At 33.6% G+C, this 18,555-nt stretch overlaps 1 protein-coding gene across 4 annotated transcripts in view; it reads right to left on the bottom strand.

The window, feature by feature from the left end:
- Window positions 1-18,555, bottom strand: part of NBEA (neurobeachin) — a 768,499-nt gene that overhangs the window by 526,047 nt on the left and 223,897 nt on the right. For 3 of the 4 annotated variants that reach the window (XM_036747790.1, XM_036747792.1, XM_036747793.1), the window contains exons 25-28: window positions 10,994-11,002; window positions 7,705-7,885; window positions 5,874-6,004; window positions 3,242-3,349 (exon numbers count right to left, since the gene is read on the bottom strand). In XM_036747790.1, the coding sequence (XP_036603685.1) occupies window positions 3,242-3,349; window positions 5,874-6,004; window positions 7,705-7,885; window positions 10,994-11,002 (429 nt within the window). The remainder of the gene's footprint in view (window positions 1-3,241; window positions 3,350-5,873; window positions 6,005-7,704; window positions 7,886-10,993; window positions 11,003-18,555) is intronic. The other variant, XM_036747791.1, reaches the window with a different exon arrangement.

The following is an 18,555-nucleotide window of genomic DNA, read 5'->3' as shown; positions in this document are numbered from 1 at the left end:
GTTTTTTGTGTGGATCAAATAAGAATCTGCATGTAGTATGCTTTGCAAAATGCAAAGTATTATATAAAAATCAGGTAAATTTTTAAAAATTATCATGGCTTATCTTTTACTGATAGTAATTCAAAATGCAAATATGCAACATCCACATGAAAAGAAAGAACACAAGATAAATTCTCTTCGTAGTTCTTATAGCACTGGGTCTAGGTCTCCTTTGCCCTTATCACAGTTGCATCATCTTGCTCTTGTTTTCACAAGTATCTGATATCTCTGATGGATTTAAGCTAAAGGGCTTTGTCTTTCTCAATGGGATATCCCCAGTGGAAAGCACAGAAAACTGCATGTAGCAGGTGCTTGATTCTGTTGAATTTCATTGTTCAGATTTTACATAGACTTAATGGAATAGATAAATAAGAGTCAAGCACTGTTTTTATTTCTTAATGTCAGAGAAAATAATTAGAATATGTAATGATAGAATTAGTACTTTTATAAAGCTACAATTTATTTTGAAACTATTAAAAATGGATAATTTCAGGACCCATATGCATATAGTTACTCTGTTAATACTGAAGCAATGCTCAAGGCAAGATGGCAGCATAAAGGCAGGGACTAGCTTGGGCTCTCTCAAATTCCCCTCCAAACAACTTTAAAATAATGTTTCAAAAATGACAGAGCAGCAGAGCCAATAAAAGAATGAGGTGAAATAATTTTCCAGCCCAAGCAACTTAGGAGATAGGCAGGAAAGGTGGTGAGACTGGAGAAGCTCAGCAGGCAAGCCAGCAGTAGGCCTTGGGGGCAACTAAATCAGCAGCGACAGTGGATTCTGGACTTCTCAAGACACAGATAGAAGTTAGACAACCGGTCAAAAGGAGATTACAGGGGACCCTTTGTTGGCACTGGGTGTAGGACTCTGTTGCATTGCCAATACATAGTTCTGGGTCAGAGTTTCAGGGAGAGAGGAGTACTGGCAGGAGCAGGGACCCTGGGCACAGTTCCAGGGGAGAAAAGGGTGCTTGTGGCTGCTCACAGACCAGAGCACAGGCCAGAGGAGCAGTGACCACACCTCTCCTTAAATCGTACCACCTTGAAAGAACTAAAAACTTAGCGAACCCCTAGAAGTAGCTCTGAAAACAGCAGTACCAAAAACCTGAAGCTTGGGATAGTGCCCACTTTACCCCAGGAGCAGAACCTAACTTTAATATAAAGTTAAAAGTCAAGAAACAGATTGGAAAAATGAGCAAACAACAAAAAAAGAACCTGATTGTAGAAAGTTATTATGGTGACAAGGAAAATCAAGGTATAAACCCAGAAGAAGACAACAAAGCCAAAACTTCTACGTCCAAAGCCTCAAAGAAAATTAGCTCTAAATTCCATAATCCATTGTAATACAGCTTCAAGCAAAGTGGCAGAGCTAAAAAGTAAGAGATAGACAAAACCATTCTAAAATGTAACTATATTATGGAATGACTGTATTTTATTAAAGGGTTTAACTAAATGAAAACTTAAGAGACAGAGCCACAAACAACGAGTTTTTAAAATTAATACTGCATAATGTGTATTATTGCTTGCCTTCTCAATGGGTGGAGGAGGAGAAATGGGGAATTTGAATGAAGTGAATGAAATGGAGAGAAACTGGAACTCAAAGAAATTAATGTGGAAAAAAAAGAAAACATGAATACTGCAATAGGTAAGCCAAGGACAAGTTTGATATGAGCATAGAATATAAAGGGACCTCTTTTATGGTACAGGCTTTTTCAATCATACCCATACAGTAAATTTCCTCACTCTCATTAATTTCGTCTTGGAAAAGGAAGGCCAATAAAATGTAGAGATCTGAATTTTTTAATTAATTTGCTGATTTTGCTAGAAATTTTAGCTTCATATAGAGATAGTAGCTCCCCAGTTCTTCACCTCTGCTTACAAAACCTCCTCATGAAGTTTTTGAAATTCTTTATAATTTAAACTTTCAATAGGGATAAGGGGCTATACAACTTGTGGTTTCATTGGTATAGGGAAAACTCAAGTGAGCAAACTTCTTCCAAAAATGCAAGTAAGCATCTTCTCTCAACCTTGAGAGTCTTAGAGAATTCCCTAGAGGGTCACACAACAACATGTGTCAAAGGTAGGACTTGAACCTATGTCTTCCTGGTTTCAGGGCCAGGTTTTTTAATCTACCCTACAAGACGGCCTCTTTTCAATAGGGAGTCAAAAAGGCTGTCTAAAGGGCATTTTAAAGCAAAATTTAGCTACTTTCAAGATAAAGATCTCTTCACATGTCCACTTCCTTCTGAAGTATAACTTGTGGAACAGTACTGTTAGGCATGGCACATAGCATGTTTAGGTTTGAGAAAGCTAAGCAAGAGAAGGGCCTTATCTTAACGTTTGTAGGGGAGAAGTATGAAACAAGGCCCAGAAGGTAGTGTGCAGTCTGGCTGTAGAGGGCTTTGAACCATTACCCCAAAGAGAGTGAAGACTAATGAAGCATTTTGAACAGAGCTGCACCATATTTGTACATTAGGAAGATTACTCTAGCAATAGTGTGCCTGAACTTTCCTACCATATCCATTTGTTGCAATATTCCTTTTTGCTTCAAGGCCTAGTTCAGATATCACTGACTCCACAAACCCTCATCTCGTACTCTCCTTCCCCTTCCATTTCATTGCTCTTCGTAGTCATTTACTGTTTGTTAAACTACATGGAAAATGTATTTTCCTCAGACTGTTATTCCAATCAATTTATCTTTTCTCTCCAAGTTCTTTTATACACAATCTGAATTTTTGTGTCCAAAACGAGAAAATATTATTAAGAATTTAATCAGTGGTGATTAGATACAGGACTAAGTCATGATTATTTCCAAAAAACAGAATTCAGCATTATATTCTATTTTTAACAGCCCCTCATTTTTACTTGTATGCAATTTATGTTCCATTATGTTCCATGTTATCATATGTAGGAGCAACGGGACACTTTCAATTTTTATTAGTCTATTTTTCCTCTATAATCACACTCCAAAATGATCTCTTATATGTATTTTGGATGACTTCAGGTCAAGGCAGGAGGTACTTCCCTCATTGGCTTTAGGGTGATTAGTTTTTCTCCTATATCTGCTCTCGGGAACCATCTACTAAAGTGTAAATGGGTTGTAATCTTGAAGAATGGAGGAAGCACCCACATGGATGAAATTGATCTTAAAACATCAAAGTGGAAGATTATTTCCAGTAAAAGAAAAACAACTGTAACTTACCACATCACGAAATACAACTGCACGCAAACGATTAATGTCTACATCCTGAAGAAGTCTATCAGGATCTTTGATGGGAGAAAGATTACCAGGAACACTTTCAAGTGGAGTCTAAAACAATAAATAGAATTCCAATGGGATCATTTATCTGAGGAAATAAGATTCTAAACACTGAGTTAAATCAACTATAGATCTGCATTATAAAATCTTATAAAGTTATATTTTTAAATGTTTTATGTAACATGTTAATATAGCATAGATAGGGTACTGGACTGGGATTTGGAAGACAAGGAAAATCCAGAAAGAGAGGAGAGTACCAAGTTGCAGAAGGGCCTTGAAAGACAAGCAGAAGAATATGAAGTTTACTCAGTGTTTATATTAGATATGTAGCAGTTATAACAATGAAAAATGTTATAATTCACCTAGTCAAATCCAATTATAGCCATACCTTGCCAAAAAAAATATCACAGGATCATATTTGAAAACTGAAGGAACCTTAGAGGTCATCTAGTCCAACCATCCATTTTACAAACAAGAAAACCAAGGCCTAGGAAGGCCAAAAATCACACAGCCAGTAAGTGGTAGAAGCTGGAATTAAAACTCAGGTTCTCTGACTCCAAATCCAGTGCTCTCCTTTGTTGCTGATGTTGTTGGATTGTTTCGATCATGTCCAACTCTTTGTAACCCCATTTGGGATTTTCTTGGAAAAAATACTAAAGTGGTTTGCCATTTCCTTCTCCACATCATTTTTATAGATGAAGAACCACACATCTAGTACATGTCTGAGGCCAGTTTTGAGCTCTGGAAGATGACTCTTGCTAGTTCCAAACCCAGTGCTTTATTTATTGCACCACCTAGCTGCCCTTAAGGTAATTCCTTAAGAATAATTTATAAATCAGATTAATCAAATCTGCCTCAGAGATTCACAACTTTACAATGGCATTTGGTAATTATGTATTTACAATGTTAATACTGCATGTTTGGTGGTTGTTGTTGCTTCAGTCATTTCAGTCATGTCCAATTCTTTGTGACCACATTTGGGGTTTTCTTGGCAAAGATACTAAAATGGTTTGCCACTTCCTTCTCCACATCATTTTTACATATGAGGAACTGAGGCAAACAGGGTTGAGGAACTTGCCAAGTATCACACAGCTAGTAAGTATCTGAGGCCAGATCTGAATTCAGGGAGATGATGTTTTCCTGACTCTCTACCCACTCAGAATCTGTGATTTCACAATGTGCGTGCTCCCTCCACCACTACAGATCACAACTTCTCCATGTCTTTTCACACTGTACAATTCTCACCATTATCTTTCCTCTACAGGTGATCTTCCAATAAAGTAGAAAATATTTCTGTGGTTCTTTTCTAAAAATGTTTTCTGATTGAAATCTTTTTGTTTTTATCTCACTAGATTTGCCCCTGCATTTTTCACTTCCTCCCTCCAAGAGCCCAATCTTATAAAACATAATTTAAGAAAAAAGAAAAAAATGTTCAAAACCAAACAATATATTTACAAAATCTGATGTTATAGGCCATTTTTTTTTGAATTTCACAATATTCAGTTTAATTTTTTAAATGATTATTATTCTTTCTATTTACACTACTGTAATCACTTTGTATATGTTTCCTGGCTCTGCTTACTTCATTTTGTATTAGTTTTATTTAAGTTCTTCCAAGCTTCTCTGTATTCATCACACTCATCATTTCTTATAACATGGCAATATTAGAAAACATTCATATTTGACAATTTGTTTAACTATTTCCGAATCTCTGGGCATCCACTTCATTTCCAGTTGTTTGCTACCACAAAAAGTGCTGCTTTAAATATTTTTCATTTATGGGGTCTCCTATATTGCTTTTATTATCTTGAGGATATCAATGGAGCATTCAAGACATTCAACTACTGCCTCATATTTTTACCCTTTGAAAAAAGACAGCATTAGCTTTTAAAAATATTTCCACAAACTTAAGAACAAAATAACACAGACATAAAGCAAGTGATTGTCCCACTGTTCTACTCTTTATTAACCAGCCTACAGGTAAATTCTGTAGAGTAAACAAAGGAGGCCAACTGAGAGGGTGAAAGGACTGGAGATACGAGTATCTGCTGAAGAAATATGGATTGTATTTGTTTTCTAGCATTTTTAGTGTCCAGCTATTATATGGAAGAGGGATTAGTCTTGTTCTACTTGGCTCCAAATTGCCAAGGGAATGGAAGTACGGAGAGGTAGCAGGGACAGAATTTAAGGGAAAAGAAATCAGAGTTGCTGGAAGATAGATTTCAGTTCAATAAAAGAAAAATCTTAACAAATGAAGTTGTCAAAATTTGGAATGGGAAGCTTCAAAGTCAAATAGGCCAACCATAACTGAAGATCTTCAATTGGAGGCTTGTCCAAAATGCTGCAAAGGAGATTCTTCTTCAGGTACAAGTAGGACTAGATAACCTATGAAATCACTCATTGAGGAAAGACATTAGAGTTGGGGGAAAAGTTAGAAGAGAAAGAAGTGCAAAATTATCAACATTTCAACAATTATTTTTCAACAAAGTTTCATAATTTCTCTGCCCATTTCTTTAGTTCACTTTTCAGAAAAATCACAAACACAACCTATTGATGAGAATACAATTTTAGTTACCTTTGAAGTTGCTGCTGCAGTCACACTTTGGGGAGCTTCTTGAGGTTTACTGCTTATAAGAGAAGATTTGTTTACCCTTTCCCTTTGCCTCTGTCGACATTCTAAGCAGTTTCTCACAGCAACACAGCAAACTAAAATAGTGTATAAATCAATAAAAACACATTGTAGCTTTTTGAAATGTTAAGAATAACACTTGCTTAATTTATTTCAATGACTAGACTTAAAACAACAATATTAAATGGAATCAAACAACCTTAATGGCATATGTTCATTTTAATTAGAAAACTACCAATGTTTCCAGTATCAGAAAAATTAACGTTTAATACTAAAATGACACTGAGCCTAATACTTTACATTCAAGCAAAAAGAAATAGGATTTGCAAAACTCTGCAAATCCTTTCCTCAGGGTAATATTGCCTTATTCCCACCCCACAGAATATAATCAGGGACAGTTGCCTATCTATTCCTTCTCAGAGTCCTAAGAATGAAAAGTGGAGAGAAGTAAGGCCTCAGAACCGGTTCAAGCTGGTAGACAGAGTGCCAGGTCTGTAGTCGGGAGGCCTGAATTCAAATCTGGCCTCAGATACTAACTAGCCTAGTATGACTTAACCTCTCTGCCCCAATTTCCTCATCTGTAAATGGGGATAATAATAACACATCCCTCTTAGGGTTAGGTTATGAGCGTCAAATTAGAGAATATTTGCAAAGTGCTTAGCATAATGCCTTACCATAGTTAAGTATGATATAAATCCCTATTCCTTTCTCTTCCCTTTAATTTATAGCTGACAAGAGCCATAACATAAATGTTGGTATTAAATATATACTTAAAATACTATAGAAAGAGACAGGCCTAATTTTCCAAAGAACAAAGGCAGACAAAATGAAAACTTTTTTTGAAGAACTCTCAGCTTGGTAAAATCTCATCCATTCTTTGCTCTGAAAAAATCCCTCTCCTGTCTGGTCCTATGCCTCTGGCCCCATCTAAGTTCCCTCTAAGTCATTATTCTTCAAAGAAGGCCTTACCCCGTCTTTGATAGAGTGAAAGAATCTCTCTTTAACCTCACTACTTTCTGTAACATGAGACAGAATGAATGTCAGGGTAAAGACTTCCAATCTAGTCAAATGGATATTGAAGACAAGGTACATGAGGATTTCCTTTCTGCCCCACTACTGTTTAGTCAATGCTCTCAGATCCAAATATTAATTAAGTTGGTGTAAATACTGCTGATAAGGTTACTATGTCCTTTGTCTCAGGCTCCTGGCCCCATTTAAAAATAAAGCAATGATGTTTTTACCCATTAGGAATGAATGATTCCTTCTAAAAATGACCCCAGCTCCAACTGCTATGATAGTATAAGATTTTCTAGTGATAAATCTCTGCTTTACAAAAACCTAAGAAGCATATTCTAGGCTTATGAGATATAGTGAATCCAGCACAATCCATTTTTGCCTTTAAATGTTATATGCCTAAAGAGCAACCTTATCATATTTTTTAGCCCACAAAATCTGACTCATTATTGCACTTAAACAAGGTTCAGACATGAATCTTCAAAATCATTTTTAGTGGAAAACGGTCAAATGCTATGGAGTTTGAAAAACTTTAAATATTTCATAGTAATTTAATCAGCCCAAATCTACCAAATCTGAGTAATATTTTTTTCTGAGTAATATTTTTACTCTATTTTAAAATCTTAATAAATTTGAAGTATCACAAGAATAATGTTATCACATGTCCAAAAAAGACCAATTTGTATTATAACTGCACTACATGTAATGAGTTTTAAAACACCAATAAATGGGTAAGTAGTTACTCACTAAGCACTAGACTTACCAAGCCTCAGACACTGTCGCATTAAACCTCCAGAAGACATGTTCTTTTCAGCTTCAATCTCACTAAAATTTAGGGAGCTGGCAAATACCAGGACATCAACCATAGCCATCAGTCGGCTGAGGAAAGTCACTGCTGTCTCAGCTGACATGCCTTGTGTCACTTCAATATTTTCCAGTTCCGTCTTTAAAAGAAGTAGTAATTAACTATAAGCTTTGTATACGATACATTACTAAAAACTCAGTATTTCAGTGAACAAGGATTTAACATGTTACATTTTCAAAAACCTATAAAACAGATGATAGCATGATCACTTTTACAATAATCACAACTTGAGCTTAAAAAAACCTTCTACCAGTTGCCTTAAAGTCCATACTGTTATTATTAGAATTTGTATTTGTTAAAAATGAATTTGAATTTCAAAACTATGACAATAAGAGCAAACTGAAATTATGGCCATTTTTTCCATAATTAAGAATAAAAACTGCTATTTGCTCTTATGTTCCCAGTCTCTATAACAAAAAGTATTCTTGTCATCTTTTAAAATAACTCTCTAAGTTAAACAATATTAAAATGGAAATAATGCTCTGACAAATGAATTAACTAATAACTTTCACTGATACAAAAATAGAAAATGCTTATTCATGAAGTATATTAATTTCATGCCCAATTTGGATATGGATGACACTACTAAATTTTTCCACAGGTACAACTTAACTGTAAGATTAGTATGGTGTTTACTCCCATAATGCAAAAGGCACAATAAAAAAAGAACCAGTGGAATTCTGAACTCAGTGAAATACAGTATTATTAAAGTATTATGATGATATTTACTTATTTTATTCTTTTGGCAAATACCAAAAGGTTTTCTGTACTAAAGTTGCTAAAATGTTGTCACTTCATGGTTTTATAAATAAGTTTCAATGCAAAAAGACAATAATTCCACATGATGTTGTCTTTTTTTCAAATATTTTTTCATGCTACAAAATCTGTGAGTCATTTTCTCTCTGCTTCAAGGAGATTAAAAGAGTATTTTTTATAAACAAAAATTTCTACCATTTGAACTTTTTGCAAATGCTTCATAACAAACAGAATGATTAAATTCATTTTGTTGTAAATCTACTAGAGAGATATGTAACTACTCTGGTTCCATCTTCTTAGCATCTCATATTAGGAACTGCCTACCTGCTGAGTAACAGAGATAACAGATAGGTAAAAGAAATGCTTTCACCTGCCTTGATAAAAAAAGTAAAATTAATACTGAACTGACAACTAAAGACTTATTTTATTTCAATTAAACTATTTTATCTATCATCAAACTAGAATGAAATTCTACTCTCTGAAATGCACTCATGTTGGAACAGCTTTTATTTTGCAGCTACTGACTTAAAATAGCAAGCAAATGCAGTCAATATACAATGAGGGAAAGGTTTTAAATATTATATTAAAATTTTTGTTTAGGCATTTGAAGTATATCTATCCCAAATTAGAACACTATGCATACCAGTGAGATAAAAACTTAGACATGTTATAAATCCAAATACTAGTTACTGTAAAATCATTCATTTAGTTAAATGCTTTTCTTACTATCTACATATATATTAACTATTTTATAATTAAATTATTTTAAGTATTCACTACTACAGACTTCATATATTAACTAGTGAACAATTACTTCACATTATGATATAAAAACTTTAAAGGAAAAGCAAAAATTTCATATTCTACAAGAGATATAAAACATAGTTTTATAATAGTTATGTAACATATATATAATATAAATATGATAGTTATATAACTTATATATAATACAAATACAATAGTTATATAACTATTATATATGAAATAAATATAATAGTTATATAACTATTATATATAATAGTTATATAATAAATATTAGACTTGAAATTGAGATTTCTGTACTTGAATCATGCCTTGAATAAATACTAGATGCAAAATAATGGGCAAGTCATTTACTCGCTCAGAGCGGCACTACAATTTCTTTCTTAGTAAAAGGGAGCCAAAAATACTTGAATTATCTACTTCAAGGGGTAGCTAGGTTGCACAGTAGATAAAGCACTGGGTTTGGAATCAGGAAGACTCCTCTTCCTGAGTTCAAATCTGGCCTCAGATATTTACTAGCTGTGTGACCCCAGGCAAGTCATTTAGCTCAGTTTGCCTCAGTTTTTCATCTGTAAAACGAGCTAGAGAAGGAAATGGCAAACCACTACGGTATCTTTATCAAGAATACCCCAAATGATCCCAAATGTGACCAAATGGGGTCACAAAGACTTGGACATGACTGAAACAACTGAACAACAACATGTGCCTCAAAGATGTGTTGTTAAGAACACATTTTACAAACCCTGGAGCGATACAAATGGGAGTGAGGAGGAGGAGGAGGATGACCACCATAGGATTACAGATTTAGAGCCAAAGATCTCAGAGGTAATCTAGTGTAACCCACTCATTTTAGAGATGAAGAAATGAGGCATCTGGAGATTAAATGACTTGCCTCAGGTAACAAAGGTAATAAATGTCATATCTGAACTCAGGTCCTTTGACTACAGTGAGTATTCTTTCCAGTATGTTCTTTCTCCCAGAAACTAGTTTTTGTAACCAAAGGACAGGAGAACTAACCATTGTTTTATTTTCAAACAGCATGAACTATTTTCAAAATTGTCTAATCTATACAGAAAATGCCATATATATGTTTTGATTAGTTTATACTTACATTACAATAGTGCTGCTTTATGAAGATATTGAGTACTTAGTACAATAGACTCCAACTTTAAAATATTTCTTTTGGGGTTGAATAATTATCAATTCCTAATTATGAAGACCTATACTGAGTATCTTAATATATGCAATCCCACAAAATAAGCACATGAATACATCTTTAAGTTGCCCTTTTAAAAAAGTCACATGATAAAACTTTACATAAATAAAATTAAAAGCAGTGGCATCTGATTTACCTCTTAATAGCTTTATTTTTAAAATACAAAGGTACTACATTTTCCAGTGAACTTCCCTTAGCTAGAGCTTGTTATCATTTGATTTATTACTTGGCTGATCCATTTGGGGGGAGGGGGTATACTTAATTTGGTCTTTGTGGGAAATAATAAACTGTTAAATAATGTGCTGGTAAAGTAATAATCTTCATGAAACTTTTAAATATACCAAAGATATCCCTTCATGTTGCATATATGATTTGGCAACTCAAAATAGAACCACGTCAAAAATAATAAATATTTAAAACTAAAAAACTGAAATTTACAGCAGTAATACTAACCTTAGAACCCTGGACATGCATTAGACAAAACAGACAACAGATCAAAACAGTACAAGAAAAAGAAAAATATTAAAATCAAACGAAAATACAATGTAAAATTGAAACATAAATATTTTGAAATTATATAACATTTTTATTAAAAGCAAAAAATGTTCACTTGCATGAAATAAAAGCTTCCAATGAAAAGAATATACTTTTAAAATACTGCTAGTATTTTGTTTCCATTAAAAAGACTCTTTCCAAGTGACAACATATATATAGATATTTGGGGGAGGGATAATAGTGGGGAAGACAGGATCTGTGATTTCATTGATGTAGGAAGTTCCTTGTGAAGACTTTCTTCTACCAGGGGAGATCAGAAACTTCTCTGTACTTGCAGTCACAGGCAGTAGAATGGGACACTGAAAGATTACATGATTTGACTAAAGTCATCCAGCCAGTATGTGGAAGGGATGAGACTTGAACCATGGTCTTTCTTCCTGGCTCCAAGACCAGTTTTCTACTATACCACATTACCTTTCCTATATGTATATCCATATATTTATCATCATGCACAAGTAAAAATTTACAAATAAATAGTTCACTTTCCTAGCAGAGTACTGGCGAAATATATAGAAACTAATTGATATTCTCTAATATTAGCATAATCTCTGCAAAAGCCACGCATAAAATAACTTGGGGAGATCGGTAGCTTATTCCTGACTTGCATATGTCAAGAAGGATTCAAGGTTATTATTTTCTTAGACCTCCTGAGTCTATCCTACCAAACTAGATCATGTACTAGAGTGGATGCCAATTTACAGGCCCACAATAGAAAAAAAAGTTTTTGTATGTAAGATGAAACTTGAATTTTTCTTCTAGGATTGTCACAAGCTCAACATTTTCTAATTCCTAACATAAATTACAAAAAAAGATTAACTAATTATACCCACAATTTTGAATATCATTAGGTCTCTCCTCTGCTCATGGTAACCAATATCTTAGGCAGCAACTTGAAAAGAAGAAAGCATTTTCTTTTCATGACACCTAATGGTGTATAAATCATTTAAAATAATCACACAGGGAATTAATGTGGCCCATTCAATGCCACAGAAAGCAAATGTTATTTCTAACATATTTAATCCACCAGCTAACCCTAACATTGCCAATTATAAGATAGAAATAGACAGAACATAAAATCATCAGTTTTATTTTGGTTCCTAAGGTCTTAAAGGTATCTGACATTATAGGTAAAGTTTCTGAGGACTCAATACTTTTATCTTAACTTTTCTCTTGTAATATAAAACTCTTAGGAAAGTCCAAGATAGAAATATATATGTAACTTTCCAGATAGTGAGAACATGCTATAATCTTACATAACACTTTCCCTTCAATTCCAGCATTCAGAATGGCTGAAGTCAACTGTCATTTATTCAGAGACTATTCAGAGAACTAAGTACAGCTCATTGTACATAACAGATAGTGTAAACTGAAATTCTGTGAATTATGCAATTTGTAGATAATGTATTCCTTTGTTTATCTTTACTTTCAGCTAGTTGCTGATTATTACTCGTTAACATTTGCAACAAAAGGTAGGAAAGGTAAATGAGAGGCCTCAACTGACCAGTCAACCTTACCTCAAGTATTCAGCTTGGTATTCTCCCTTCCCCTCCTCCCCACCCTGGGGTACACAGTTACTCTAATTATTTCTTAGCAGATCTTTTAAACATTTTGGTGGAGATAAGTTGAAAACAGTTATCTAAAATTAGGTCTTCATATTATTTTCCAAAGCCAAAATTATATCCTTTAGCACAGATACGTTTAAATAACTGGAAAAAAAAATAATGTGTAAGAAGGATTAGATTTCTTGTCCCCTGAGTGAAGAACTAGCATCAATGAAAAGGTAGAACTTTCAGAAAAGTAAACCAGCTCATTATATTTTAAAAAAATAAAAAGAAACCCTCTTCCTAACAGCTGTTGAAAAATGGAATGAACTTCAAGAATGATTGAGTTCTCACTACTAAAATCCTTTTTAAAAAGTCAATCCCCATGGATTCTATAAGCTAATGATATCCCTTAGTGGTTGATAGGCTTCCAATGTTTCAGCATTCACTTGTTTACTTCCCACTTTTTTTTTATAGGTTTCTGCACCATTAAATTGAAATTAAAGAGTCTTTTCTCTTTCTTTCTTTCAGTAGTCTCATATTATATTTTACCAAAAGCCCTACAGAACTCAGTAGGCAGATACTAAAACTAAGTCTACAAACAGTACAAATGATGTTTCACATAGACTTTAAAGGTAGAAGCTAAAGCTCAAACAAGAAAAGGAACATCGCTTGTGGCTCTTTTTTTTTCCAAAAAAAAAAAAAGGTAATTTATTTATGATGTTAGCAGTTAAGATATAGGAACTGGCACAACTATCAGAATTCCACTGGACAAAGTGACTGAAAAATAGGGGGATACACAGTGGTAAAAGTTAACACAGCAAAATCCTTAACTACTATGGCAATCTACTTGGACAACAAGATAAATGATTCAAATTCCAATCTAGTGAGGTCAAAAATTTAAAGCAAGAATTAGACTGTGAGAATCAAAAATATCTTTAACCAAAATGACTACGTGTATCAGTGTATTCATTATGAAATGGACAAATAAACATTTAACTAAGATAGGTATTATGTTAGTGTTATTAATTATTTGTGTTAATTTAAAACAATTTATCATTAATTTGATATAATGGAAAGAGTTCTGACTTATAGTCAACATACCTGGTTTTAAATTCTAGGAATTTTAGTACATATGGTCATGTTCAAGTCATTTTAATTTTCCTAAGCCCTAGCTTCTTCATCTATAGAAAGGGTAAAAATGCTTATTTTATTTATCTTGCAAGATTGTTGTAAAGAAAATATCTTATTAACTTTAACTAGTACAACTTAAAAATTAGCTATTTTAATACTATTAATATCTTAAAACGAGCATATTTCATTGTGTGATTATATCATCAGAAAGAATAATTTTAAAGTAATCTATTGCTGCTATTGTATAAAATCACTTTTAAAATCTATTGATTCTAAACTATTGAAACTAAATAACTAAATACGATTACATATAGAGGACAACAAAAAGGTGTGGGATGGCATATTAAGCATACAGCAACATAAAAACAATAAGGATTTCTGAAGAACAAGAATAAAAGATGTCATCAGGAATCATATCTCAGAAAAAGATGAGGGAGTCATATGGCAAGACTTGAAGATGACCACGAGGATGGCCAGAATGCTTCACTGGTACCCTTGTGATATTGGGAGAAGTTGTTAGCAAAGTATCCAGAACACTGGGAGACGCCCTTATGGTCAACTTTTAGGAACACATGAATAGTAGTCTCACAGGGTCAACAGGCACAGATGGGTTGAGATCTACATCAATGGAAGGAACTTTTAAACAGAGAAGATCACAGTTCCATTTAAGCATTTGAATATACAATATAAAATTTTCATGCTCTCTATATTCTCACTTATGGATTATACGGCTACATTTTTGAGCAGTCTTTTTTAACACTGCAAATTACAGAGACAATTTAAATTAAATTAAATTAATTAAATTAAATACAACCATACCCAAGTTTTAAAATTTAAAATGTTTTTCATTTTGTAACATGGCCTATGGAACCCCATTGAGGAGCTGGAAATTAGAAGATCAGAAATTCTTTGCCTCTTAGGAACAGAGATTTTAAAATCACAAGCTTCTTAAAAATTTCTTTTTAGGAAAGAGAATGGAATAAGCATTTAGATAGTGCCAGCTGTGTGCCAGACACTGTGCAAAGTGCATTTTCTACAAACATTATCCCATTTGATTGTCACAATACCCCCGGATAGCTAGCGATACATTTATATATGGAATAACTTTTTATTATAATATGGTACTCTAAGATTACTTAATATGCCTTCAACTTAAGTTGTAGTAGGAGGAATGCTTTATTTTGATTCAGTGGAACAACTAGATTAAAAAACAGCTCCTAATATTTATTGGCTTTTTGACCAAAGATGAACTAGTCACTTAAACTTCCTTAAAAAAATATTAATAGAATAAAGACACCTGTCACTGCTATCAAACAGGGTATTGAAAAGATAGAATTAATATAATCTCCATCTTGCCATCAATCTAGCTCAGTAGATTGAATCTGGCTCGCTTGTGAAAACAGGCATCACAAAGGGTGAGATTTCTTAAGACAACCCTTTATGGTGAAACCCTAATAAACTTTGTCTTTTCCCTTAGGAAAAAAAAAAAAGAAAATAAAAGATAGAATTACATAATTTTTTAAACTTTGAAGTGATTGATTTATAATTGTCAACTCTGACCATTATACTCCACATATGGACTACATAATATTTAATATAACCTTTAAAATTGAATTAGTAAGTCATTTCATTTATGTGACCATAAATATATACTCTTAGTGCACCTTCCTTCTTGATATTACTTTGCAATATAGGTATTTTGTTAAATTTGTACATGCTTTATTCTTCCAGTAGAATGTAAGTTCCTTAGCACAGGTAGTACTTCATCTTTCCCTCAGTATATCCTCAACAACTAGCACAGTGCCTTGTGCATATTAGGTGCTTAATAAATGTGGAATTAAATTGAAATATTTCCACAATGTCAAACAGTCAGTGAATAGTTGCTGTAATCCTAAAATACTTGTAATCTATAATTGACTATAAGGTGCATTTTAATTGTTCTCCATGAACTTTTTTTCTTAAAAATTTTTCCTGCACTGCCTAGTGTTCTTACATGGTTTTTTTTTCCTGTTTTTCACTATTAAGGGGTAAAGTAAAGGAAGATAGTAAAAAGGAAAAAATAAGTGAGGCTAAAACAGCAGTTTTGTTATAAAAACAACAAAAAAGATTCAGAAGGAAATGATGGAGCAGTCATTTGATTGGTTTGGAGGGTTTTAGTTTAGTTTAATTTTGTTTTTTAAAGCATCTTAGTGGTTTTAAAAAGACATATATAGGGTGTCCCAAAAGTCTTTGTGTAGTTTTAAGCTTCAGCAGCTTCAGTGCACAAAGTCTGCAGGTACATCATATGTGTATGTGTGTATACATATACACATACATACACATGTGTGTATATAAAACTATAAAGAGATCTCTATCAACACATATTTAAATATACATATTTTTAAAATTTCATTGTTAGTCAATTTTTTTAAAAATTCTGTAAACCCTGATAAGGAAATCTAGGAAAACTTGTTGCATGGGGCCATGCTGGGAGGTATATGGGAAAAGCAAAATAAAACAAAAGGGTTCAGGTGATTATTACGGTATTGTTATAAGACCACAGACAGTAGTATCCCTGAGAGCACCGTCTAAGCACTTCCCTACTTTAGGCATTGCATTAGAGGCTGAAGAACTTTGGCAGTCAGAGGTCATATGATCTTCACAATCTTTTTGTGAAATATTTAAAGGCCTAGTCTGAATGATGTATTATCATAGCACAGCGGTGATCTTAAATTCTCGAAGATAATGCCAAGGGAATATGAGCTTTGGTTAGTCCTGCCACGTTGAAAAGGTTTTTAATTCTGTGCTTGTTGCCCCAGGACACAATAATAAAAGTTCGAAGAAGTTTATCATTAGAAATTTGGCCACCGGCCTTGGAGTCAAGACGACCTGAGTTCAAATTTGGTCTCAGACACTTGACACAATAGCTGTGTCACTTGGGCAAGTCATTTAACCCCAACTGCGCTGCCTTCCCCCCTCCAAAAGGCCATTTTTCTTAATAAAAAGTTTATGAGAGAATGGAAGGCTACGCCTTTCAAAACCATAACTAAAGAGGAAATCCATAAGCAAAGAACAAAGATCATAAAAGATAAGATGGGCAATTTTGAATATAGATAAATATATATATATATAAATATAAAAAGTTTTTTTCATCAACTAAATCAATGCAGCTAAAATAAGAGAAACAAACTACTGAGAAAATGTTTGTAGCAAACACATTTGATAATCAAATTCTGATTTTTAAGATATGTAGGGAACTGGCAAAACAAATGACCAAAATCATTCCTTAATACACGGTCAAAAGAGATGAAAAATAGGAAAATCACAAACCACAAATAATCACATGAAAAAAGTTTAAAATCATTAGTAATAGGATAAATATAATTAAGATATCTCTGAGGTTTAACCTCACACCCCTCAAAGTGGCAAAGATGATCAAAATCAACGTTGATGGGACTATAAGAAGATAGTACACATGTAATACGTAGTCGGTGATTTGTGAACAGTACAATCATTATGAACAACTGGATAATTCAAGAAAAGTTACTTAAGTATTACTATCCTTTCATCCAGTAATATCCCCACTGGGCATTTATCCCAATGAGATCAAAGTTAGAGGTAAAGTTCTTATTATACAACAAAACATAGTTACAGTTTTTGTTGTTACAAAAAAACTTGAAATAAAGTAGGTGCTTGTCAACTGAAAAATGGCTGAACAAATTGTATATAACAAAATGTTACTGCAACATAAGTAATGCATGTAAGAAATTCAGAAGGCAAGCATTCTGAGGTTTGTGCGAATTGTTGAAAAAAGAAGTAAAAATAACCAGAAAAATAATCTATACAATGCTTATAATAATGTAAACAAAAACACCAAAAGGCAGCCAAAATTTGATTAACTGCACTGAACAAATCTGGTCATAGATGATTTAATTAGTCAACCAACACTTATTAAGGGCCTACTATGTCCTAGTGGCTGTGCTAAGCACTGAGGATACAAAGAAAAGGGAAAAATAAACTGCTCTCAACAACAGTCTAATGGTAGAAACAACTTACAAACAACCATTTACAAATAGGATATATATACAGTATAAACTGGAGACAATCTCAGAAGGCAGGCACTAAGATCCCACTCAGAAGATGGGATTTTAGTTGAGACTTGAAGGCAGCCAGGCTAGCTGAGAAACTGAAAAGAGAAGGGAGAATGTTCTAGGTATGGAAGAGAGTCAGTGAAAATATCCAGATTCCAGAGATTGCATTGTTACTGGATCTCAGGGTATACAGAGGAGAGAAAGTAAAACTGAAAATGTAGGAAAGGATTATGTTATGAAGGGCTTTAAAACCAAACAGAGGATTTTTTTATTTGATCACAGAGGTAACCTGCAGCCAGTGAAATTTTTTGAATAAGGGAGTAACATAATTAGACTTGTGTTTTAGAAAGACATGTTTTACAGCTGAGTAAAGGACAGACTGAAATACAGAGATCTGAGCCAGAACAATCAACCAGTAGGTTACTGCACTTGTCAAAAGCCTGAGGTGATGATGGCTTGCACTGGGGTGATGGCAGTGTTGGAGGAGAAAAGGGGAGATATAAAAACAATGCTGCAAAGGTAAAAATGACAAGACTTGACAATTGAGTGAATATGTAGGGAAGAGGTGTGAGAAGGTGAAAAAGCAAGTATGACACTGAGGTTGTAAGCCTGGATGACTGGGAAGATTGCGGTACCTTCAACAGCAACAGGGAAGTTAGGAAGAGAGAAGGGATTGAAAAGAAAGATAATTCAGGTTTGGACATGGTGAGTTTAA

This window comes from Trichosurus vulpecula, chromosome 2 (assembly GCF_011100635.1).
Source record: "Trichosurus vulpecula isolate mTriVul1 chromosome 2, mTriVul1.pri, whole genome shotgun sequence".
In the NCBI taxonomy this organism is placed as follows: domain Eukaryota; kingdom Metazoa; phylum Chordata; class Mammalia; order Diprotodontia; family Phalangeridae; genus Trichosurus; species Trichosurus vulpecula.
Note: the sequence above shows the minus strand (reverse complement) of the source record. Positions and strands in the feature narration are given on the sequence as shown.